Raw genomic sequence first — 27,003 nt, forward strand, 5'->3', positions numbered from 1 at the left:
TTGTCAGCAGAATTGAGTCTTGAATGACCTGGGTCAGTCATTGCATTAGATGATTTGATTAGAAAAAGAATAAAGCCAGTAATAACTTGGTTTCTGCCTATTACCTAGGATATTTAGAATGATGGAGATGGAGAAGCATTTACAGTTTTTGATGATACTCATGGTGGTATTCTAAAAATAACACCTTGTATATTTATGGCACGTAATTACATGAAACTCATTTTATTCTCATTAGAGTGATACCTTGAATCCTGTTCTTTTTGGTCTTAATGTTTTGTGATTAGAACTTGGGAAGCAATTTCTAGAACCAGAATGGTTGGGTACAAATCCTAGCTCCTTCCCATACCAGCTCTGAGAACTTGGGCAGAGTATTTAACTTCATGATGTCTCAATTTCCTAATCTATAAAGTGGGGCAGCCAAAGTACTTATTTCATTATAGTACTTGGGAAGTGGGAGGACATAATGCATAGTGATTCTACAAATATTATTATTACAACCACCAGGCATTGAATAAGGCCCTAAATCATGAAACTTTCACCATTTAACAGAGATATTTCTCTCTGTAAGGCATGTTATTTGAGAAATTGTTGTTGAGATGAAAGGGGGCAGGCAAGATAGAGGCCAGCTTGATGAGCGCTTTGAATTCAGCCCTATCAACAGGAAGACCACAGGGCTGCATGGACTGAGGAGAAACACTCTTTGTTCATCGAGGAAAAGGCAACTTGCAAAGGGATGGCACCAGCACAGCCCGACAGAATTCTCTGTGGGCCACATCTGTTCATGCCAGCTGTTGTCGGTGTGTGTCGACTCGCCAAGAATAACAGCAATGATTTTCACTTTATAGCAACTTCCATCTTGGGATCTCAGAATGCTGCATAAATGTAGATTAGGGCTCCCAAAATTTTTGCCAAGAATGGGCATACTTTACAGAGCATCAGGAGTGCGTCACTCTTCTGAGTGACTCTTTAATGGTGCAAAGAGAACTAAACGAATATTGAGTTAGACCTTCTTTCCTGATGTGAGCTTTCTTCTTGATTTGACTCCTTATTTTCTAGATGACCTTGAATCACTCAGTTTCCCTCCTTGACTCTCAATTTTCTTCTTATAAATGAAGGGATTCATATACTACTAAATGGTCTCCAGTGTCTTTTCTGTTTCTGAAATTCACAGAAAGCGGGGAATCTAAAGGTGCCTGCCACATTTTAGAGAGGCCTAAGTTGTTGTAGAATTGAATATTTTCTTAGCATTTTATTCATGGTGTGGCAAGAACCCAGCAGAAAATTTTTCAGTTTGGTCACTGGAAAATGACACAGTCCTTTAGCTTTTAATGTGAAAGAATATTAGTATCATTTACATGTTTTTCCCTTTGCCCACCTTTAGGTACAGTACTATTGATTATTTTATTTTACTATTTTGAGATTTAGCATTAATTCTCTAGCTTATATCTCAGATTGATAAAGGAAGTTGTCTTTCGAAGAACAGTTCTACTTCTTTTGATGAGTCAAATGAATGAATGAAGACATTAAAAATAACCATGTTGGCCGGGCATGGTGGCTCACACCTGTAATCCCAGCACTTTGGGAGGCCAAGGCAGGTGGATCACCTGAAGTCGGGAGTTCGAGACCAGCCTGACCAACATGGAGAAACTCCATCTCTACTAAAAATACAAAATTAGCTGGTCGTGGTGGCACATTCCTGTAATCCCAGCTACTCAGGAGGCTGAGGCAGGGGAATCACTTGAGCCTGGGAGGCAGAGGTTGCTGTGAGCCGAGATCGCGCCATTGCACACTGGGCAACAGAAATTGCTCAAAAAAAAAAAAAAAAAAAAAAAACATGTCTCAAAGCCTTGCACTCAGACCACCTGCATCAGAATGAGTTGGGGGAACTTGTAATATTTTTGGTTTCCATCTTTGTGCACAGAGGGAATATATCATTAAAAAATAATGTTTGTCCGTAAGAAAGGTTCTTTTGATAGTTCAAGACTTTGTAATGTATGTGAAATTCCACTACAAATAAGTAAATCTCACTGACAAAAGGCAGATGAGTTGAGAGACTGAGGCACTTTTGTTGCAGTTAAGTATCACTTTCTGGAATTGGTGACTGGATTCAAATCCCAGGTTCTCCACTTCTTATCACGGTAATGTTTGTACTCCAACTTTCTCATTTGTAAACTCAGAATAGAAGCCACCTAATGTGGTTGCACTGGTGATTAAATAAGTTACTCAATATAAAATATTTTGAACCCTGGCACCTACTAAGTGCTCAGAATACCGTATTTACACTCTTGTAAATTATACATAAGTAAATATACAAATTAAATACTACTGTAGTTCTACCTTTCAGAGTTTGTGGGAATGGATAAAAGATTCCTTCGATATGACTACTATTATTTTAATCATGGTCAGTGATTGATTAGAAATATTAAATGTTGCTGGTCTTTAGATTCACTGTCAGAGCATGCTGTTTCTTCCCGTCGGCTGCAGTGCTGATAAATGACACTGAGTCATTCATATTCTCTCATCCACCTTCCTGCCACATTTGAAAGACATCCATAGCTCATATTTGACAGATTGTGTGTGAGCATTTAATACAAATAATCGTGCGCCAGCGTCAAATGTTAGCACATGCCACGTGTCTTCTTAAGTATTACTCACAATGGCTCTCAGATGAAGGCATCTACCCCGCTCCTCTGCCTACTTTCCCAACTCCATTTACAGGTGAAGACACTAAGCGGCAGGGGGAAACTTGTGAAATGTTATACAAAACTAGAGGTATAATTTGGCATTTGAACCAGCTTGTTCTGCCTCTAAAGCCCACACTTTCTCCATTATACCACAATCAATATTTCTGAAAGTAAAAAGGGCCACATTGGTCTCCAACTTCTGGTTTAATTAGCATCATGCTTTAATCAGTGAGGTTGACTGTCTTGATTAACCTTTATGATAGACCATGTAAGTTTCGTATTTCTAAATGAATATATAGAGATGGCTATAAATCAGTGGAAAAACACTAAGCTGGAATCAAAAGACTCATGCCTAACTCTTGGTTCTGCCACTTAATATGGGTATGATTTTAGCTAAGTCACTTAAAAAACCACTAACTTGGTTTATACAAAAAGAAGAAATGATTTCATGCATTGGAAAATATTAAATAATCTAGTGTGTGCGTGTTGCACCCAAGTATCTTTTGACTGTAAGAGCACAGAGAAAGGTGAAGGAATTTTAATCCCATGATTGATAGAGTAGAATGCCACCTCAGTTCCTCTGAATTCTGTCCCTCATTCAAGTCCTAATTCAAGCTCTTTAAGCACACGGTACTCTCTCTCTCTGTCTCTCTCTCTGAATTTCTGAATCTGTATCATCCATTGATACACTTGAATAATATTTATACGTCATAGTACATCTTTAAGGATGATATTAGTTTCTTAGTGTGTGTAGGCTGGACCATCTTATTTAACTTATGTCTCATGCCTGTAATCCCAGCACTTTGGGAGGCTGAGGCGGGCAGATCACTTGAGGTCAGGAGTTGGAGACCAGCCTAGCCAACACAGTGAAACCTTGTCTCTACTAAAAATACAAAAATTAGCCAGAAATTGCTTGAACTTGAGAGGCAGTGGCTTCAGTGAGCTGAGATTATGCCACTACTCTCCAGCCTGGGCAACAGAGAGAGAATCCGTCTAAAAAAAAAAAACAACAATGACAACTCACGAAGTAAATTCTATTCACCCCATTTTATGTTCGAAATAACTAATTACTTAGTAAAATCAAGTACCTTGCACTGGATCACACAATTGGAAAGTTGTCGATGTGGGATTTGAACCCAAGTAAGCAGACCCTAGAACCTATGTATCTAAGCCATACTGATTACTATCAACATTCAATTTTTTGCTTTGTTCTTTTATTTCTCCTTCATATACCTTGTTTCCCTGACTGGATTATAAATTCCGTGAACTGGATGCATCTCACTCACTTTGATGACTATTTTAATGCCTAATTAATTACTATTATTTGTGGATAATTTAATATAGATTTCATCAAAGGCTATAGTTTGCTACACTGCTCATATACTGTAGAAACAAGGACCCTTGACTTTTTTCTACTCTTTGGCTATAAGCTTATCTTCTCACCATGTTGAGATACTTTGATTTGATTTTCACTGGTCAAGCAAAAAACCATGTTCTTGTTATTTTCACTTAGGCACTTTGTCGGCCTCCCTGCTGAGGCCCAGAAATTCAGTAGAAATTCAGTGTGATCAGTGTGTCTGTCAGAAGGTAGGATTGCTTGCCTAGGGTGGCATTGTTATTGAACAAAACACATGCCCTTTCTTTGCATCCTAAGTACCTTGGATTGCTGAGCAAGAACCGCTCTGACTCAAATGAAAACCACCTTGTGTTAGGTGAAATATGGGGAGTTAACCATTTGTTTGCTGGTTTGCATTTCCCACGAAAAACTCAAAAACAGAAATTTACCTCGCCATGGAAAGTGATGTGCCAAGCGTCATATTTGCATATTAAAACCGAAAACTGATTTGCATGTTATTTCAGTGTCTTGTGTCACGTTCAGGCATCTGTCAAGCCCACTAGATAGAAACAGCTTGTACAGTAGGAAAGTGTTTTTGTGCATATCACACTGAAAATCTAGGTGCCTTATTTTTATCGGCAGCTTGTCCACACTTTGGCTCTCCAATCTCTCCTAGCTTCATACCTGAAAATACTAAAGAAAAGTCTGGAACCCCATGTTTTATAAAGTATGTTTCCTGTTATTTTCTAAGAGCCATCCATTTTTATAACATTCTGTTTGGATAATTTTAAAATTATAAAGAGAAAAATTCAAATTACTCTGAATATCACTATCCTGACATAAGACTTGTTAACATTTGGATGTATTCACTTCTAGTAGCTGTTTGATAATACTTACATAGGCAAACACATACTGGCACTTTTGCATGTATCTTTTTATACATTTGTAATTATCAGATGTACTATGTTAATATCTTCTCATTTTTTGGAAATATAATGGCAAGAATTATGACTATCCAAGTATCTAAAATAACAGATTAATGAAATCTTATTTTGAGCAGACAGGGAATTAGAACCAGTCAGGGCTGGAGCCGTGGTAACAGAAACTCTGTGTCGTCTTTTGGATAGTGCTTTATTAAAACTGTAGCTTGTAATTGAGGATGGTTTTTCTATGGGACAGTGCATAGAAAGCTGTGCATTGTGATAAAACCTTTCTTCCCCAGCATTAGAGCAACTAGTCCATTGCATGCTTCCAGGCAACCAAATAAAGAAGAAACGTGTGCCTGGAGTCACTGCCAGGCATGTGCGGCACAGCAAAGGTTAAAACATGGTGTTAGTTTGAAAACCCAACCTTGAATAATGGTTCATTCCATTTATCAAACTTTTATGTCGTGGGTCTTGCCTAGGTGAAGCTATCAATGGAAATAGTGTCTTGGAATTCTCTTGCCTTTATAATGTCAAATCCCTAATGTATAACATCCATAAAACCTAATTAATGGGAAAAACTGAGTGTATGTTTTAGCCATAACATTGTGGAAATAGGTTATTTTAGCTTCACACAGAGCAAATAGAGATCTTTTCACCCCACAGAGACAACTTGCTTTCTCCTTAATGGAGGGCCCACATGGAGGTTTGGAGGGAAGGGATACTGAAATGAGAACTGTGAATAGGTTGGCAGGAGATCTTTGACCTAGATTCTCCTTGACTCTGAGGATTTAGCGCTTCTGCTCTGCTACTCGCTTTTCTTCTTACCTATCAGGCAGGATAACATCAGTGGTTGTACCTTGTCTGCCGAAGCCTAAGGGAGGCTGCTCTGCTGTAAATAGCCACACATGAGCTTTACTTCACTATTTGTCTTTTGGTCCTAAAGGCGAGAATGTACAAGAGTTAACAGTTGGAGAGGCAGCAAGGCATACATTCACCAAATGTCATGAATTTCAAGATTTGTAGCTAAAAAGTACTCACAGTAATTACATCCCTTGCTAAAGCAACAATTAATGTGAAATTCAGGTGCTCTACACTGAAGTCCTTTATCAGCAGATAGGAAAGTAGAGAGTTACTGCAGAGATCTCATTCTGCAATCATTCTTCTTCCAAGAAGAAAATCATCTTTGTTAGTGGTTTCTAAGTTGTCCCTCCTGATAATTATAACTGACATTTATTTGATATTTAATATTTTACAAAGTTTCTTCATATGAATCAGATATCATTATCCTCCAGTTTATACATGAGAAAATCAACAATAGAAAAAGAAATCATTGGAGAACTTAAGTAGTGTCTTAGACATCAGGCCTAAGAGCCAGATGCTCTAAGCCCAGGCACTATTATGGCTGCCTTGACACGAGGAGACGGAGAGAGGTGGGTGTGGAGAGACATCACTTTCTCCCAGCTCAGCCTAGATAAAATGCTTGTGTGCAGAGACCGGGGCCCCCTGACTGGATGCCCAGGCCTTTTCCCAGCTATGTTAACTCTTCCAATAACTCCTCCTGTCTGTAATTCAGAATCATCCATCCCTGGCTATGACTCCAAATTTGGCTTAAGAAAAGGCATTTTAGGGGCATCGATGCATGGCATGAGAAAGGGAATATGTGGAAGTAGAGGTTTTAAGAAAAATCAAGACTTTGAAAGTTGAAGATCAGCTGGAATGAGTTTCAAAGCAAGAATTAAACTTTTAAAGTCAGAATTTCTGAGTCTTCCTCTTTGTGTCCTTACAATTCATTCTTTAAAAGAAATGGAACGTAAGAATAGAAGAACCAAGAACATGCTCTTCTACTCGCAAGGAGCTGTGAGGAATGTTCATTTAGAATATTTTAATTAAGATACTCAGGTATCCACCTTCCACTTCTTTTCTTCTCTGTGGCCATTGCTTTTAACCTGAAGCAGGAAGAGGTATCCAGCAAATCATCTGCCCCTGGCCAGAAGGGGTGCTCCTTCCATTTAAGCAGTGAGATATTGAGAGTAGAGTATGATTCAGTGAGAGTCAAAAAGTAGAAGCCGCCACAGGAAATTGCAAGCTGCAAACTTGACACAGCTAAATAGAGGGGGGAAAAAGAACGAAAATATCAGAAATATATTTTTTCTGGCAGGCTTTCAGCTCTAAAACGGGGCTAATTCTACCTTTTGAAAAGAAGATAATTTCAACGTTTCTTTTTTTCAAGAACACATAATTGAAGTTATTTTCCCTCTGAGGGAAGGAACCTCTTGTACATCATTACAAATGGACAAGAAAAATGGGCAGCCCTGGTACCCAGAGTGCTAGAGTATTCATTATCATGTAATCTTTTCGAATATCTTGGCTGCCTTTTCCCGGTGTTTTATCTGCCTGAGCGGTGCTTTTCTGGTAAGGTTCAGATTTGCAGTAAATTTGAGTTATCTAGCGCTATGTAACAAAGAAATCAACAGCAGGTAAGGACTCAAGAAAGGAAAATGATCACACTAAGGTCAGCCCCAGAGGAACTCAGGGGGCTGACACTGCGACAGATAGTGGGTGTCTCTTTTGTAAAATGGATCCTTAGCACACAGGTTAAAGTAGGTAAATTGTAGTAACGAAGATGCAAGATGGTGTAGTGTTTTCCTGGGAGCCATTTGCACCTTAGTGCAGGCTGTTTCCCATGCTTCGTTTTTCCTTTAGAAAGGATGACGGATATTTTTCTTCTCCACTCAGAAAAGGGGCAGTGGGATGATGAGGTGATTAACCTTTATGTGTTCTCGATTTCATGCCCGAAGTGTAGTGAAAGTTCAGTAGGCTGCAGAAACCCTGTGACCTGCCCATTGCTTACTCAGATCCAGAACGCTGAATGAAGTTCTGGATGTTTCAGGGGATGCTGACAACTGGCCTGAGTCCTCTCATAAATGGAAACCTCTGTCATAATGAGGTTTCCACTTACTCAGTGTGTCTATTTTTATAGACTACAAAGGATCTGTAAATATGAATATCTGTGATTTCACTCCAAAGATTGGTAATGATATGTGTCCTGCATACTATGGGCACAAATGGGCACAAAATTGATAGAGTAGAATCAAAGGAATCTTTGAAAATAACATGTTACACATAAAGAAACTGAGGCTCAGAAAATGGAAATGATTTGAACAAAATCACTGGACAACTTAAAGGCAGAACTAAGATGAAAGATATTCTGAATAGTCAGGTCTTCTGTATTTATGGGTTTCTGTGTAAGAATATATAATCAAATACCATGAAGTGTTATACAAATATGACAGATATTGTTATATATGTTATTCTTAATCTAGTGGAGTTTCCTTGTTCATCAAGGATCCTATTCATGTGTATATTTTGTTTCAGAAGCAAGTCTTCATTATTGTATAGTCCCACCCATTATGTTTACCAGGGATTTAGACCCAGATTTGGCTGTAAATTTGGCTTCATATTAAGTATGTTCTTGAATGACAATCACCTGGACCCCTAGCAAGAAAAGAAGAATGGCAAAGAAGAACCAGTTTTAGATCATTTCAGCTGAAAAAAAATCTTTATTTTAAGAAAGAAAAATAAAGAAACATGGAAAGAATATAAAGCATTCACTTTCCCATGACCATGACTTTCAACCATTAACCTTTGAGCATATTGTATTGCAGTAAGGCAGGTCAACCTGGACAGTGAGTGACTTATCTCCATGTGGTAGTTCAGGGCCCAGTCTCCATCCTTCCTGTGTCTCACAAGGCCACATCTAACCGCAAGGAGCATGGGAAATGTAGTCTAGCAATGTACCCAGCAAGAGGAGGAAATGGATTTTGGTGAGCAGTTAGCAGGCTCTGCCATGCTTAGTAAACGTCAGTCCTTTTAAAGCACGTTAGCCACTAAATTGCTCAGAATGCCACGATAGCTGGCTGCCTTTTTTTTTTTTTGAAAGTGTCAGTGGCCTTGGTGTTAGAAGATGTTTGCCAATACACTTACTTCAGAAGCATGACTTTAATAAAATCAGCTCCCATTTTTAAATCTCCTAATGACTTCCTGTTACTTAAAACAGTCTTGGTATTGACCATATCCTACTTCTCTTTTCTTATCCTAGTTCTGTTTTTCCTTTTTCTTTAGTTTTTTGTTTTGTTTTGTGTGTGTGTGTGTGTGTGTGTGTGTGTGTTTTGTTTTGTTTTTTTGAGACAGAGTCTCACTCTGTCACCTGGGCTGGAGTGCAATGACATGATCTTGGCTCACTGCAACCTCCGCCTCCTGGGTTCAAGCAATTCTCCTGCTTCAGTCTCCTGAGTAACTGGGACTACAGGCACCCACCACCACGCCTGGCCAATTGTTTGTATTTTTAGTAAAGATGGGGTTTCACCGTATTAGCTAGGATGGTCTCGATCTCCTGACCTCGTGATCTGCCTCCCTCAGCCTCCCAAAGTGCTGAGATTACAGGCGTGAGCCACTGCGCCCGGCCTTTCCTCTTAACAGTTTTTTTAGATATACATGTTCCTCCTGGAATGCCTTTAACTTTTTTCCTTCATTCTTTTCTTCTTCTTCTTCTTCTTTTTTTTTTTTCTTCCATTGGGTGATACGCAATTTATTCTTCAAGATCAAACTAATAGGTCTTTTTTTTGGCAGCCTTCTTCCATCTCAGAGCACTGAATTCATACTTGTGTTTTAGAGCTTAGACTTTATTGTAATTGCCTATTTGCATGTCTCTTTCTTCCCAAACTGTGAGTTGTTAAGAGACAGCATCTCTGAATAATTTGTCTTTATACTTTCAGTTCTTAGCACTTGGTAATCCCTTAGGAAATTTATGTAAAGACAGTTTTGATGGAGTCCTCTAAAGTCTGTCACTCAGTAACTCACCTGTGGATCATACATCATTAATTTGCCTTTAATAAGAGATTCGGGTATTTCAGAAACAAACATATTAGTGATTAAGAGTGACACTTACAAGAATGCCTTTTTTTTAAAGAAAGGTTTGTTTCACAATGTCTTTGTTTTGCTATTCAGCAGTAAACCTTCACTCTGATAAAATAAATCTTTGCTTAGATAATAGACTCAGATTAAAATCCAAACTGCTGCACAGTAAGAGAGCTAGAAAATCTTGAGACAATGATCTCAAAACCCTGAGAGGCATTGCAGTGTAGAAGCATGTCCAACTCAGCACACCCTAGTTTCAATGTTCTGCCGTTTTTAAGCAGGGGTACCCCAACGAGGTTGCTCGCTTATCTTCTCAAGTCTCTATTTTCTCATCCAGAAATAGGATTACATGTCATACAGGGCTGTTGTGTAGGCATTTGAGATTTCATATCAGTGAAAGCAGGCACCTTGAAAACGGTCTTGCAAATGTGAGGAATTAATATGCTACAGTGAATACGTTGCTGATACAACTCACACTTCTACTTTTGAAGAAACGAGAAACAAAATAACACAAATCATTCCCTTTCAGCACCTCCCACCACAAATATTCCATCGTGTTTTATTACCCATACAATATGCTAGAAGTCGCTTATTCACAAATAAGTTGGACACAGTTGTTCATTTTTCTTAGGCGGTATTGAGCCCTAAACACTACTGAGAGAGAGGTATTAGAGTAGGTCTCTGATTAGGACAGTGAGAATAGTGCTAGATGACGACTTCTAGGCTTGAACACTGAAAGTCCTAAGCAGTCTTCTTTGGTGTGAGAGACACCTCTTAACTGAGGAACCCTGTGTTTTCCCTAGTGTGTATTCCACAGGTGTTAAATATTCTGCACTGGGTTAGTGACAGCTGTGGAGTGGAGGTGGAGGCTGTTCTCTAGCCAAATAAACTTCAGAAATACTGGAAGAAATGATCTCTCAGAATCTTTCATCATAAGGAAAAACAGGAATCCATAATTAGCATTAGATAAAAGAGTGGAATCTAACAGAAAATAGCCTTTCCAAGTGTTATTTCAGAAACAGCATAGCAAGCAAATAGAGTATTCAGAGAACAAAAAGAATGATACGTTTTTCTCAAAATCTGAAATATTGACAAGGTAAGTACTTTGAAATTAGATTTATACTTGAAATGTAAGTGCTAAGGGTAGAATCTAAATTTCTGGCTTAGGTTGATAAAGGACAGAATCGGCCTTCTTGCTGCCTTGTTTATATTGAAAGGGAAACTCTTATTAGGCTGAGACAACGATAAATTGTGTCTGTTCTCTGAGGGTCCACCCTAAGACTGAAGACAGGAATTATCAAGTTTTCTCTAACAGTCGTTAGGCTTAATTAAAACAACTCGCACCACTATTATTAGAGGTAATATTTTATACTTTTCTAGCACTCCGTCTATAGGAGCATTGTTTGGGTGGGGAGAAAAATGCATGGCGCTTGGAGACAGGTGACACCATATTTTGGGCGCAAGGTCTCCCTATATTGCAAGCCTGGAGAAAAGGTGTAGGTCACTTTCCCAACCTCATTTTCAGTTCTGCTACCTGAACTGTAATAATCCACTCCCTCAGAGGCAGTTTGAGAGATTCAAAGAGATCCTCTTTGTTACAATTGTCTGAAAGTAGTTAAACTCTATTTATCGTGAAATGTGGGGTATCTCACTTTAATTCTTACAGAGACTGTGAGATACCACTGGCAAGTCCATTGATAGAAGAGAACCTGAAGTTATGAAAGGTTGACAAGCTCACCTAAGGGTGCCAAATGAAAGTCATAGTCAAATCTCTGTCTCTAGCCATAATGATACTGCCATATAATGTATTCCTTTATCTCTGGCCACCAGTATATTAGATAAACTCACCATCTCATTTCAGTCTCACTGCTCTCCCATTCACCCTCTACTCCAGAGAGAACTTTCTAAATATGATTAGAACACTCTTCTAAAAACACTTACCGCGGTTTCTAATGCCTGGATGTTTCTAATTGAGAACATGCAGATATATTCCCTGTGGTCTGTGAACTTCTTGAAATTGTAAGTAAATTTTGTGTACATTACAGATACCTTTGTTTGTTTGTTTTTGTCAAAAGACCGTTTAACACATTAGATTTTGAGATGTGTCCATGTTCTTATCCAAGGCCTGGAGCCTCTAGTTCCCCAAGAAGTCCTAAACATGTCAGCATGGCATGGAAGCAGGAATTAACTGACTCTTCCTTCTTTTCCACCTGTCCAGACCGAAATACTGAACCACTTGCAGTTTTTCCCACTCACACCAAACTGCGTCTTAACTTTGAAACTGCGCTCCTCTCAGGGGCCTTCACTTGGCCTGGGTTGGAAGCTCCAGGACAGTGGGTCATGTCCAGCATATCTTTATCACTTGAAGTCATCATGTTTTAAAAAATTGATATTCATGGATTACAAAAGTAGAACTACATGCTGTACAATAAAGAAACAAATGTAGAAAGTGAAAGTCCCTTAAGATTCCACCTGCCAGAAAGAATCTCCTTTAACATTTTGGTACCTGGTCTTTATATAGATCTGTAACTAAACTGTAGTTACTCTATCCTATTCTGCAATTGGATTTGTTGTTTGTGAAACGTGTTGTTCATCTTTACAGACTTGTTACATAGATTTACAATGTATATATCTATCATTGTCTATTTAGGTGATTCTTTTGCTGGTTAGTTTACCTTGTTAGTCCTTGTTACTCCTCTCAAATATGGCTCCTGTGACCAGCCTTCGTCATTTAACTTTATCCACTTGTATGAGTACTTCTGTGCAATTGTCCTGGAAGCAAGTCACATATATGCAATTTTAACAATACTGGCAACCATTCGTCCAATGTTCATGTTTATGCAGACACCTATTAATATACTATGCTATATATATATATGTAGAAATAGAATCTCCCTCTGTCACCATCGCTGGAGTGCAGTAGCACGATCGTGGCTCAAACTTCACCCCCCGGGTTCAAGTGGTTTTCTTGCCCCAGCCTCCCAAGTAGCTGGGATTGCAGGCGTGCGTTATCACACCTGGCTAATTTTTGTATTTTTAGTAGATACGGGGTTTCACAGTTTTGGCCAGGCTGGCCTCGAACTTCTGGCCTTAAGTGATCTGGCAGCCTTGGCTTCCCAAAGTGCTGGGATTGCAGATGTGAGCCACTGCACCCAACCTGTGCTTTTTATAATTAATCATTTGTGGATATTTCTTACCCCCACTAGACTGCAAAACTCTCAAAAACAAAGGTTGTGTGTAATATATCTTGATGTCCCTCCTGGGTTCTCACAGAAGGTACACAAAATAAACCTTGTAAGAATGAATGGACAAAACAATAAACAAAAGAATAACTGAATAATTCAATAGCTCCTCTAACCCTGATACCAAACTCATATGACAGGTAATGTTTATAGTTCAGAGGAGGTCCTAAGTTTAAACTTTAATGTTTGTTAATAAATCAGTCAGTCAAGGATGAACTCTTATCCTGACTTTACCAAAACTAGCCCTCCCTGATTTTTTGGGGGGTCTCAGTTTCCCTGTCTCACAAAGAGGAGATTAGCATAATGGTTCTTCAGATCCAGGCAAGCAACTCAATTTTTTTGTCTGTAACCTGAGCATATGCCATAGTTTACTCATCACCGTCTCATCTCTAATCCAAATTGTTCAACAATGCAATAAAATCTTAGGCTAAGGTTAGTGACCAACACAAAATATTTTTGGCCTTTTCAGCCTTCTGCATGTCTGTACTTCAAATATCTGTACATTTTGGGAAAACAAAAAAATGAAAATTATTTTAGAGAAAAGGCCAGATAGGTACCAATCAACCTTCTCGACTATGTTTAGAAGACATTTAATGCTTTAGATGTCACACAAATGATTAATACCTGTCTTGGAGTTGTTGAAGTAAATGTTGGGAATGATAACATGTATTCAGGGATTTGTATTTTATAGGATTTTCACATCCAAGAGCTCATTTGGTATAGTGAAGATAATAGGAGAATGAATGTGTAGCTTTCAGTTTTGTTGAACTTACTCTTGTAAACATTCTGAAAAGAGAACCTTTTGGTCAACTATTTTAAGAATGCATAAATATCAAGGCAAAAGCATTTCCAATCCACATGTCTGCCCATTCCCCATGGCGGACATCATCATCAGTTCTAAATTTTAACAATAGCATTTCTGTTTTTATAACACTTTTATTAAGAATGTTGGGGTGGGGTACTAGAAATGGTCACATTTATAGGCAATGGAAAATGTAATAAATTCCCTTTTAATCATGTAGCGCAAAGCTACTTTAAATCTAGCATATGGCCTTTATTCCTTTCTTATACACGTTTTATTCTTCACTGATGATCTCAAGTACTCTCTCAATTGATATTTGATTCTCTTACATTGCTAAAATTCTGGTTCACCTACCTATTTATTTTTTAATTATTATTTTTTATTTCAGTATTTTTTGGGGTACATGTGAGTTTTGGTTACATGGATGAGTTCTATAGTGGTGAATTCTGAAATTTTAGTATACCCATCACCCAAGCAGTGTACACTGTACCCACATGGGTGGAATGGACAAAGGCCCCAGTGGCTCTGTGTGTCCCATTTGGGTACAGGGGGTGAGGGATAAAAGACTATACATTTTATATGAAATCTTTTATCTCTCACCCCCTGCCCAACCTGGCTGCACCCAGGCCCCAAAGTCCATCATTTCACTCTGTATGTCTTTGCATCTTCATAGCTTAGCTCTCGCCCACCTATTTCAACACCAACCTAGTGTCAATGCTACTGACTTATCATCACTATTTGAAATCTGGCTGTTTGCAGTGCTGGAAAAATGAAATTACTCAACTTCCTTAACTGGAACAAAAGAACTAGAACCAAAATGTTCGCTTTCTGGACTCCTGTACTTGATAAGATTTATCTCATTTCCTATCTCAAAGTTTATATGTGGTCCAGAAGTACACCACTTCCAGAAGCTCTTTATGCTGCTTGACTTTTTTCACCTGAGTGTGAGAAACTTCTAGCTGTATGTTTTCTCCCTTTTAGCTGAATAAGGCCTAGCCTGCTGTGCTCCCTCCCTTCAGGAAGTCCATCGCGGGCTATGTGAGAGGTCCCCGCTCATGCCCTTGTTGTGCTCTTTCTGCAGCTGTTTTTCTTTAATTATTAATGTGCCTGTATCTTTCGCTTGACTGTAAGGTTCATAAGAAAGAAAGACCCAATTTGTTTTTCTCATAAATGTATAACAGCACACAGTGGTCACTTAGCAATTGTTGAACAAACTCGATTCTACCTATCGTAAACATGGATTTCTAAAGCCTGATAGATGACTCATCTAGATAAGGCAAGTGAGTAAAGAGATGTATCCAAGGTTAGCCACTGAATAAGTGATAAAACTAATTCTAAAACCCAGGTCTCCTGACAGCCACGTCCAGTGCTTTTTCCTCTCCAGTGCAATCACTACTTGTTTAGGTTGACTGCCTTGGTTGATGGTCTAGGTGGCAATTAAAGGACTCTGTGCTTTCTGCCTTTCAGGGTGGACATACCGGGCAACTGGGGCCTTCGTCAGTTCCCCCTTCTTTCCGCCCAGAGGATGAGCTTGAGCACCTGACCAAAAAGATGCTGTATGACATGGAAAATCCACCTGCTGACGAATACTTTGGTGAGTGGGGCCTACAGCGAACTTCCGAAGTAACTATCTTGCTCTGATTTCCTTACTTAGTAACTGGAACTATTATCAGCTCCACTGGGAAAGTATCTGAGTCCAGATGCATGGGAGTTGATACACATCCCAACACAACTAAGTAATTGTAGGATTTGCATTTGCAAGACTGCCATAAATGTGATGTCTGCTTAGCTTATATTAAACTTTCAGTGGTCCCTAGAGTTTCTTTATATACAAATTTTATTGTTGAGACTTATTTTTTACCAGCCGAGGCAACATGGGGAAACTCTATCTCCACTAAAAATACAAAAATCAGCTGAGTGTGGTGGCATGTGCCTGTAGCCCCAGCTACTCAGAAGGCTGACGCTGGAGAATCACGTGAGCCTGGGAGGTCGAGGCTGCAGTGAGCTGTGATTGCGCCATTGCACTCCAGCCTGGACAACAGAGTGAGACCCTGTTTTTAAAAAAAAAAAGAAAGAAAGAAAGAAAAAAGACGACGACTTATTTTTTGACAACGAATTAGCTTCCCATTAGGCAGAAATAGGATTTCCATGTATGTTCCCATTTCTCACTAGTCTAAAGATTCAAGTAAAAAAATGTGGAATTGGATATTGTCTAATATCCAATTTCCAGATTGTACTCTTAATATTTTTTTGTATCTCAGTTTAAGAAATGATGTTTTCTTTGTAGTTTTAATTTTCCCCTCTTCAAACTTGAGAATAACTGTGAATGGTTAATCCTTCCAGTCCATCAATATAATGCAAATTTATGAATTGTATGCCAATTGTGAGGTTCTGTGGACACACAACCTGTCCTCAGTGAGGTTAAAATTGTTCAGAAAGAGGTAAGACAAGCATACAAATAATTACTAGTCTAGGTAGAAAGTGATCAAAGACATGAGAAGGCTTAGGTCAATTGTTGCAAGTTTTATTTTATTTTTATTTTATTTTATTTATTTTATTTTATTTTATTTTTGAGACAGAGTCTTGCTCTGTCACCCAGGCTGATCTGTCACCCTTGCTCTGTCACCCAGTACACTGGCATGATCTTGGCTCACTGCGACCTCCACCTCCAGGTTTTAAGCGATTCTCCTGCCTCAGCCTCCCAAGTAGCTGGGATTACAGGTGCCCACCACCACAACTGGCTAGTTTTTGTATTTTTAGTAGAGATGAGGTTTCACCATGTTGGCCAGGCCTGGTCTTGAACTCCTGAGCTCAGGTGATCCACCTGCCTCAGCCTCCCAAAGTGCTGGGATTACAGGCGTGAGCCACCAAACCCGGCCATAAGTTTTAAAAGTTCTATTTATTAGGAGCATCAGAAATACTTTGGTAAAGAATTGGTAGCACTTGAATCTGAGCCCTTTAAACCAGTGCCTTTCACATTTTCTGTGGTAGGAGACCATTTTCCTCCCAATCTGCTGGAGACCAGTGTTTTTGTAGAGTCAGTTAAAATTAATTACTAGGGAAATAAAAGACGCAAAATAAAACGGAAGATGGAATTGTATCATTATTAGAGTTAACTGTTAATGAATTACTCTTTTAAATTGTTGTACTAGTTTCTAAATATTCATTCTTTGTTCCTGTATTTATCTCATTCAGAGTGATAAGCATTTCTTAGACACCCATCCGTGGACCACTTTTTGAGTGGCACTGCTTTAATGACAAATAGAGAAAGGACATTTGGGGAATAGTATTAGTAAAGGCACAAAGACGGGGACATTGCACAGGATTTTTGCTTCTTCAAATATTTCCTATTTTCATGTCTTTTTTGCTCCTATATGGAAATATGTAATGACAGGTAAACTGACCACACCAGTCCAAAAACACACAGTAGATGAAGTAGGAGGTATTAGGATATGAAAACCCTGGCTTTTATTTGTACTTGGGTGACAGTTTAGCTTAACTAAAAGAGCACAAAGAGTGGGAATGAAACACCTGGTTGTGGTCTCTTCTCTGTCCCTCACTGGCCAAGCAATACTGGCATGTCACCCGTCTGCCTGAGCCCCATTTCCCACCTGAGTATCTCAATGGTTGGGGCAAATGTTCTCTAGCATTTCTTTCAGCAGTAATAAGTTCAATGTACAAACATTCTTAATCTAAAGTATAACAATAAAGCTAAATATAAATTGATGGAGATTAACAACAATGCATGGAGAACAGTAAAACAAAACATAGAAAATCCACGAAGGTTTCTAGTTACATCAAAGTACACTAAAAGTTTATTAATGCTCTTGTCATTGCCATGTGAGGAGGGTTTATAATGGGGACTAAGATACACTTTTTAAAAGTGAAAAATAAGGTCTCTATATTTAGACCCTATTAAAAAGGAAAAGCTGACTTACTAAGTATATATGCTTCAAATATCATAGCAACAAAATATATAGACACACAAAAAAACTGAACATAGATGGTAATTGCATGAGTGAATATATATTGAGCTCTCTGGGAAACAGATATAAATTATTACCTTTCCCTTCAAGAACTGTCCAAGCTCTACTACTCAATAGCTTAGAAAACTTGAACAAATATTATTCCCTGTAAACCTTCATATGGGAATAATAACTAGCCTATACTGTTATTTTGAGAAATGAATGAAATATTTATACAAAGCACTTAGCCAAGTTCTTGGCATGTAGAATACGCTCAATACTCAAGATTCTCCCATGCTCTTGGGGCTTATAGTTTATTTAAGACAAGAAGATATGCTCATTAAAAATCCATTATGCTCAATTTAAATTTAAGTTCCTAGCAACAATAGAACGTATGTCACCAATTGGTAAATAATCATTGCCAAATGGGGATTAATAAGCATTTGAGAATTTGGAAAAATGACTATCCTTTATTAAGTGCTTATGATATGGCAGCACTATATTTTATTTATGTTATAGGAATTAACTCATTTCACTCTTATAGGAAAATATAACCCTGTGAAGTAGATACTATTATCATTTTCAGATTTTGAAATTAAGGCACAGAAATATGAATTTGCCTAATGTCAACAGCTAATACATTGCAGAACTGAATTAGAATCCAGATCTGTACCTTTAAACACCACACTGTAAAAGACAGGGAAAGCTACCCAGGCTACATATTTAGAAGAGTGTTTGTGGTGGAGATTAGCTTTGGACAGATGGGAAATAAGAGATGAGCATTCTCTTCTAAGTACACAGAATTAACAAAATATAAGTTGAGGCCAGGATTATTTAAAGAAAATTTACGTTATGTAGAAAAAAAAAGTGCCTATGATAATATTCAGGCTGCTTTGCTAGGTGGTGGTGGGGGTAGATGGGGATCTTACCTTTGAGATTCTTGTAGTCTAATAGGATATGTGTGTAGGGTTATGATGTTGTATTATAAGCACAAGACAGAAAGTGACAAGTGACTTAATCAAGGTTCACCAAGTGCTCTTTGAGAATTCAGGAAAAGGAAAGAGAAAATCAAGAGAGAGGAATGGAAAAGTGTTTATGGAATAGTTAGCCTTTGAGTAAGTCTCTAAAATTGTGCTAATTGAGATTTGGAAGTAGGAAGATAGTAGAGAAGTGAAGTCATTTCTCATGAGGGGAATTTTGACATAACAGGAACAAAACCATGGAGAGAAGTAGCAAATATTGGGAAATACGTTTCAAGTAGTAGGTTAGGACCAATCTAGGGAAGGCTTTCAATGCCTGGCTAAAGGCTAAGAACCGTATTATCTATAATGAGCCCTTGCACATTGAGATCACATGCCATGGGAACTGCTCTATGGATAGTGGTTAAAAACACGGGCTCCAGAGCCAGGGTGCACCTCTTACCGGCAAGATGAAATCAAGAGGCAAAGGACTCGTGAAAAGAACTGTCCTTTATTGTTCCGTGCTTTAAACATTTCTCAAGCACCTTCTCTGTGCCTGCTACTGTGCTGGGTGTTAGGGACCACCGAAATGCAGAGGCTCTGCCCTCATGGGGCTCGTGGGTTCCTAGAAAGGACAAGAGAGTCACAGATGTCAAGGATTTCAGTGCAGATATCAGCACTGTGTTGGGTGTGACTGAGCTGCTACATGAGGGTCCATCAGTCTGCCTGAAGATGAGCAGAAGGAATACATAGCAGTGTGTTTGCATCAGCAGGGCCTGACCTGAGAGCCATAGATAAAATCCTCTCTTGCTTTCTGTCAGAGTTTTACCTTTGGCCTATTCTGGACTGAAAATAGCATTGCCAAGCACTTCCCTTAAATAACTTCTCTTTTTTGCAGGACTATCCTTTCAGCCCTGCCAAAACCCCATCACCTACTCTTTCTTTACTACTTTGCCTATTTAGTGCTGGAATTTTTATTGAAACCGTAGCTGATTTACTGAAGGTAATGAAGTGCTTTCATGTTGTAGATCTCCTGCTAGACTGCAAGCTGCACTCGGGAGTGAGAGTGAACAAAATGTAAATAAACGATGTCAACAGAGCAGGTTCCTTTGTGGTCCTGTTGCTTTGCTTCCAAGACACTCTTTTTTTTTTTTTTTTTTTCCATAAGTGGAATGATTCATGAATGTGTTATTATAGTCATTGTTTCTTTACGGAGCCCCTCATCACTCTTAACAGTTTTGTTTATGTTGAATTATAATTATCGTATGCTTCAAAGTATTGGGAGAGGTACCGGAAGATCACCTCACAGATGACTTAAGTATAAAGGAGAAAAGCAACTTTTATAATGGAGAGGTCTCCTGGAAGCCGTCTTAAACCAAGGAATGAAATTTAACATGCTCAATAATGGGACAGACTGGCATGTGCCAACTGAATGTAGGAAGTCCACAGCATCGTCTAGGCAGTAGTCTTGCTAAAATATTTCAGCTCTATCCAACCGTTAGGAAGTAAAAAATGCAGATGATGGGACATGCTTCAAGTCACCTGTCCTGAATTCTGCAACACTGTCAGTGTTACAAAACACTATTCTAGATTAAAGGAATTTGAAGAGACATGCCATTCAAATGCAAGGCATGTGTCTTGACTGAATTCTGGATGAAAAAAAAAAAGCTACAAAGGATTGGTGGCAAACTTAGAGAAATTTGAATATGAATGATATGTTAGATGATACATCAGTGTTAATTTCATGATGATATTAATGGCATTGTGCTTATGTAGGAAAATCTTATTTTTATGAGCTATTTGTTGAAGTATAGGGTGAGGTGTGATTATGTCTACAATTTATTTTGAAATAGTGATAGAGTGACAGAAATAAAGAGAGAGAGGGAGAGAGGGATGATTGATAGATATAGACAAACAGAGATAGAGATAAATGTTGTGGGGGGAGGCAGAATCACCTCAGGTTAAAACAGCTAGAGCTGCTATAACCGCAACAACTACAAGGACTCCCCTCCTCTCTAAAAATATACTGAAGCCTGTCACAAATGAATTACCTTAAGAATTCCTCGTTGGGTGGATAGAGAGATTGACATTTCTATACCTTCTCAACTTCCCTGTTTTAATGACTACAGTAGGTCTTTGAAATTTCCCATTATTGTTTATTTTGTTTTTCTTATTTTTTACCAGACATACACACCTCCTATTGCTGGTGAGATGAGGACAATTGTGGCAGTGATGATGAAAGCTGATATTTACCTAGAGCTCCATATGTTTAAAAAACCAAGTCGCAGCCACAACGTGACTGGCAGATCTGGCAATGATGTCTTCATTTCATTTTTTGGATGGAGAAATAGAGATTCAGAGAGGCTCAATGAGTTGTTCAAGGTCACATAGCTAATAATTTCGGAATGTGGCCTCACTCTTCTGATCTCATGTCTATTATGATACATTACCATTACAGAAAGGTATATATATGCTGTTCCTGCTGATTGTCAGTAATTGGCTATTTCTCTCCCATTTCATAACTTTTCCTTATGAAGTTATGATCTTCAAGTGAGAGATAGAGGGACTGCTTCTGCCCAAGATCATATGTTTGTAATCTGGACTTCAATGTCACTAATATGTTTCAACTATCTTTAACGTCTGGAATTAACTGCTGTGACATGGCTGAGGTACATACATTAGGAAGACAGTCTACCTAATACCTCCCTATCAGCCGTTTTACAGTCTGTAGTTCTTCTCTTGACCTTGGGAGAAGGCACATCACTAATAGCCACAGTTCTTGTTTTCTCAAGTCAGGTTTTTGTAAAATATAACAAGCAGAAACCCTTAACTGTCTCAGCTGTTTTTTTTTTTTTTCTTTTTAATGATTTCTTCTGAAAAGGTGATAGTTTTAGTGTTTCCATGCCTTCTTTTGTCCATGTTCATTAAAACTTGTGACCATTGCATTACAGTATTAGGTAAATGCCACAGGTGTTGAACTATGATAAAAGTTGGATGAGTCTATATCTCTAAAGGAAAGATACAGTCTCTATACTCTGGGCATTTGCCATCTACTTGGACTTAAGTTTTGTATATAACAGATTTCCTTACCATGGACTTGTGTCTTTCCATTACCAATGGTGTCATTGAGTGGACTGCTAAACACTACCTGGTAGAGGAAAGGGAGGCAACATAGTAGAAAGTTGGAGGTAGGAGAAAATTCTTACCCAATTCAATAAACCTGACAGTGGGTGTTTAGCCCAGCTTATCTACAGGAAGCCTTAGTTCAAGTGCTTGCATTTTAGAGCACATTTTTTCCTGGACAACTAGAAAAATATGTTGATATTAAAGGAGGCTCTCAGTTCTAGTGATAGATGCTTAAAAAGAACAAGGGGTGGCCAGGCACAGTGGCTTATGCCTGTAATCCCAGCACTTTGAGAGACTGAGGTGGGCGGATCACAAGGTCAAGAATCAAGACCATCCTGGGCAACATGGTGAAACCCCATCTCTACTAAAAATACAAAAATTACCTGGGCGTGGTGGCACGCACCTGTAGTCCCAGTTACTCAGGAAGCTGAGGCAGGAGAATCACTTGAACCCAGGAGGCAGAGGTTACAGTGAGCCGAGATTGTGCCAGTGTACTCCAGCCTGGCAACAGAGCGAGACTCTGTCTCAAAAAAATAAAAAAAAAGGAACACGGGGTGATGAAATAACTATAAATTATTATAATTTAGAGTAAATTCAGAGTTTATAATAGAAAATGGAAAATTTTTAAATTGAGTATTAAAATGAATAGGAGAGAAAGGTATTATTCTCAGAAAATTGGGGTATCTACAGGGCTAGTTGCCAGCTTTAAAGTTTGTTTTTTCACACAGTTTTAGGCAGCTGAAGAAAAGTGAAGTTGAGTTTGTCTCCAGATAACCTTGAGACATCTGTTTGAAATTGTCCAAGACTTTTCTGTGTTGGGTGATACACCTACAGCCTTAAGTAATACACCCGGAGCCTCTAAGTTTTGTGCTTTCATTCATTTTGTAAGAGAAAGCATCTTTGTATATGAAGCTTTTCATACATATATGTCTGTGACTATGCCATAATTTTCTCCAAATAATAATATTCTGGCTGAGCAGCCCTTAAGGCTGAAGACAACACTATTGGAAGACCTATCTCTGGAAATAGATGTTGTAATGCATCTAAGGATGGACTGGAAATATCTGACAGTATATTTTTAAGCCTAGAACTGTAATTATCTTGACATGTTTATATGATATCGTCTTATTCCTTCTTTTAAAAAAACAGAAGTATGTGAGCCTTAAAATTATTGAGTGAGCTATTTGAAGAATCCTTCAGAGCAGCGCTAGGTAAATTCTCTTCTCAGAACTTAGCATTTATCTAAGGAAACTTTTTGTTCATCTCTGAGTATCGTTAGTAGGAGTTGTTGAGAATTTTTTCAGAAAGCCAGAAGTTTGTTCCAGTGGAACTAGGCTTTCATTTTTCAAAGGACAGCTAGACAAAAGTAGAAGGCATGAGGCGGCAGGGACCTAGCACATGCTAAGCCTTGAGAGAAGAAAGGCGTGAACATGAATAAAGTGCTATGATCAATCACTTTATTGGTAACACCAGCTCATTGTATTTGGTGCCTTGGTGTCTTCTCAGTTAAGATGAAAATGGAGGGCCAGTGAATGTTCATGAATAGAAACGGAACAAACAAAACAATGGGGAGATGGTCCATTTTCTTTCTGCACTAGTGGGACCAGTTGTTAAGTGAGCTTGTCCAGAGGACTTGACTAAGATGCTTAGGAAATTAGAAACCATGATTTGAGGTGCAGTTGAACTTATGGAGAAAGGAAAACCTAGAGCCCTGATTGCATTTGAGAGACTATCATGTGGAAAAGGAATTTGACTAAATATCTGTGATTCAAAAATTAGCAACAAAGGCAAGTGAGGGGAGTCTAGCCAGTTCCCATTCAGCATAATGAAATCACTTTCTTAAGACACAGAAGAATGTCTTCGTAAAATTCTAGGTCAGAATCTAATAATCCCTTGTTGATGAAAATGGTGATAGGTACTCAAGTAGCTGATGGATGATTAGATTAGATTTCACAAGTGCTGTCCAATTCTGACATTTTGTGACTTAGGCATCTAAACTTGTTTGGAAGTTAGCGTCTTGCATCCAGCTTCTAGGTCTACCCCTAGATTCTCATTATTATTACATGATTTCAACTAACACTTATATAATGCTGTTTAAAGCACTTTTCTACTTGTTGTATCACTTGAGCAAGACAGCAGTCCTACAAAATAGACAGTGTGTTTGTTTCCATTTGGGATATGAAGAAATGAAAGATTTCAGTGATTAGGGGACTCCCCACTCCCCAGGGCTCTCCACTACTCTCTCACGAGTCATAAAACAGGTGAGAAGCAGAATTGCACTGGGGCGCAGGCTATTGACTTTAAATTCTTTTCGCTTTTCACCCCATTGTGCTGTTAACACCATGTTGCTGAACTGGTCATGGACCATAAGATAGATGAGTTAACATACTTCATGTTTTAGCTTTTAAATCTATATAAGGAACGATGTGATTACTTTGTAAAGTGCTTAGAGGATCTCAGCTGAGAGGTGTAAAGTAATTTGTATTTCATTGTTTGTATTATTATGTGACAAGAAAATGGTTTCCAAAGTGCTCCTATCAATTACAAACTGGGAAATGACTCCAGGTGGGCAGCTGCCTTTAGTGGGTCTCGTTTTCACAGATAAATGACCTAATTAATGAAAAACCCCAAACCCACAAAGAAAAATTAGACAATAAGTGGCTTAGAGAGAAGGTTGTATTGATTTGGGCGGGGGGGAAATGGGTTTCTTGGTTTTGTTTCTCTCCAACTTTTTGTTTAGGGTATCTTTGAGTTGTGGGACTAGAATGTTTTCTAGTTAATGAGGCACATTAGATATGTTTTCTTTTGTGGTAGTGACTTCTGGTAATGTTTGTTCAGAGTAGTATATGTTTACAGCACTAAATAAATAATAATCCTGAGCATTTTATGTGTTCCATCTTAGCATACGTTAATTTTTTATTAATTTGGCTAGCGTTTTATGTTTGTTTGTTGGTTTTTTGAGTTGGAGTTTTGCTCTTAGTGCCCAGGCTGGAGTGCAATGGTGCGATCTCGGTGCACCACAAATTCTGCCTCCCAGGTTCAAGCAATTTTCCTGCCTCAGCCTCTCAAGTAGCTGGGATTACAGGCATGCACCACCATGCCAGGCTAATTATTTTTGTATTTTTAGTAGAAACGGGGTTTCTCCATGTTGGTCAGGCTGATCTCAAATTCCCGACCTCAGGTGATCCTCCTGCCTTGGCCTCCCAAAAGTGCTAGGATTGCAGGTATGAGCCACTGCACCCAGCCTAGCTAGTGTGTTTTTAAGCATTGATTTGGAATCCCAGACTTAGAGTAAAGAAGAATGCAATCTTAGAAACTATCTGGGAAAATCCTTCATTTTTCTGGAAAACTGAATCCCAGATGACTCATTCAAAGCCATGCAACTAGGTGTGTTTTGAATTCTATGGTCAAAATTTTCTTTCCGAGTAATAGACAGTCTCTGATGGCATGAAGAGGAATGGCAGGGCTATTTACAAAGGCGCAGATGTAGGTCAGGCCTGCTACTTTTGTGATCTCAGACCTTAGATCCACCTTATTCAAACGTAAGAACACATTGCCCTTAAAAAGAATAAAATAAAATAACTTTTTAGGAATTATGTGTATGTATTTTTCAAATACAAAAGAACCAAAGTTTTCTTATATAAAAGAACAAAAGAGATTCCCCATATCTTTTATCTCAGCGTCTTTATCCAATTTACTTGTAATATTTCCCATCTATTTTCTGCACTAAAGGTAAGTCTGCATGAGAGCAACAATTTATGTTTAGTTCACTGTTGTGTTTCTAGCATTCCTAGAATAATGCCTGGCACATCCGAGATGTTTAATAGGTGTTAATGAATGTATGAACTAATAAATGAAAACTGTGAGCAGACATTCACATTTCTGTGACACGACATGGTATACAGTAAGCTACAGGGAGGAAATACTTCATTAATTTAAAATGTATTTATTTAGCACCTTATAAAATCATAAAATGTTAGAGCTGGAGGGAATCTGAAGACACTATCTAGGAAAACCTCTTCATTTTTAGAGATGATGAAAATGAGTGAGATTTTGGGGGTCACAAATTTGTTAGTGACAGAGCCACAGAATATAACTCAGATTTTCTCATTCCTTTTTTTAAATCACTTAAGGGCACTGGAGAATATATAAACTAGAGTAAGACATGGCTGCTACATTTATTGAACTTAAATTTAAATTGGATTAGTACATTTGGGCTTGATCTCTTTTGCATGTATCTTCTGTGAAATTTAAAGGTTCAGCTGGTCCATGAAGAGAGTACCTGGTTAAGATTTTATTTTTTAAGTACTGGATCACATTTTCCCCAACTGTAGGTTTCATCCTGGTTCCCAGGACCATTTCATACCACCACAATTTTCTTCTGTTCTAATCTAGTTGGATTGGCTCTACAAGGCATCACATTGAAAGAAACATACTTTTCTTAGGTTTACTTGAGTTGTCCATAGCAACCTGTCCTGAAAGATTGTCCATTTAAAGTAGGCCTCTTAAAGACTGTGAACCACCACCCAGTATTGGTGTTTCATACCATCTTGATACAAACAGCAGACATCCAGTCATTCAGCTGCATTGGGATCACTATCTCTTTATAAGAAGAAAGAAGAGAAAAATATAAGAGAGTTTTCTACTTCATGATTGAATGTCCTTTGCTTATTTACTGTGGAAGCAAACTTGAAATTCTGGGAGAGAAAGCCCTAGTGGGGCACACAATGCATGTGGTGCGAAGAAAGTCTCAGTTTGGTACTGGTACCTGAACTTACAAGTGCTAATTATGCATCTTCTGGTATTAACACACAAGCACACTTAACTGTGAACTCAACTCCTTTCCCCTTTCAAACCACCATCATTCCCCCAACCTGCTTTTTCCCCACAACTTTCTCTAAAACACACAGATAAGCATCTCCTTACAGACTTTGAAGTGACATTAGGATTGTCAGAGGCATAATTAATTGACTGTCAGCAAAGCCATTGTTTGAACATCTGTGGAGTTGTACTTGGTAGGCATCTGTTGTTTTTTTTGTTTGTTTG

General features: G+C 38.5%; 1 protein-coding gene across 11 annotated transcripts in view; it reads left to right on the forward strand.

The window, feature by feature from the left end:
• Positions 1-27,003, forward strand: part of LPP (LIM domain containing preferred translocation partner in lipoma) — a 741,617-nt gene that overhangs the window by 533,062 nt on the left and 181,552 nt on the right. For all 11 annotated transcript variants that reach the window (XM_038002350.2, XM_038002347.2, XM_038002351.2 and 8 more), the window contains one exon: positions 15,375-15,501. In XM_038002350.2, coding sequence (XP_037858278.1) covers positions 15,375-15,501 — 127 coding nt within the window. The remainder of the gene's footprint in view (positions 1-15,374; positions 15,502-27,003) is intronic.

Source organism: Chlorocebus sabaeus, chromosome 15, assembly GCF_047675955.1.
Source record: "Chlorocebus sabaeus isolate Y175 chromosome 15, mChlSab1.0.hap1, whole genome shotgun sequence".
Lineage (NCBI taxonomy): Eukaryota > Metazoa > Chordata > Mammalia > Primates > Cercopithecidae > Chlorocebus > Chlorocebus sabaeus.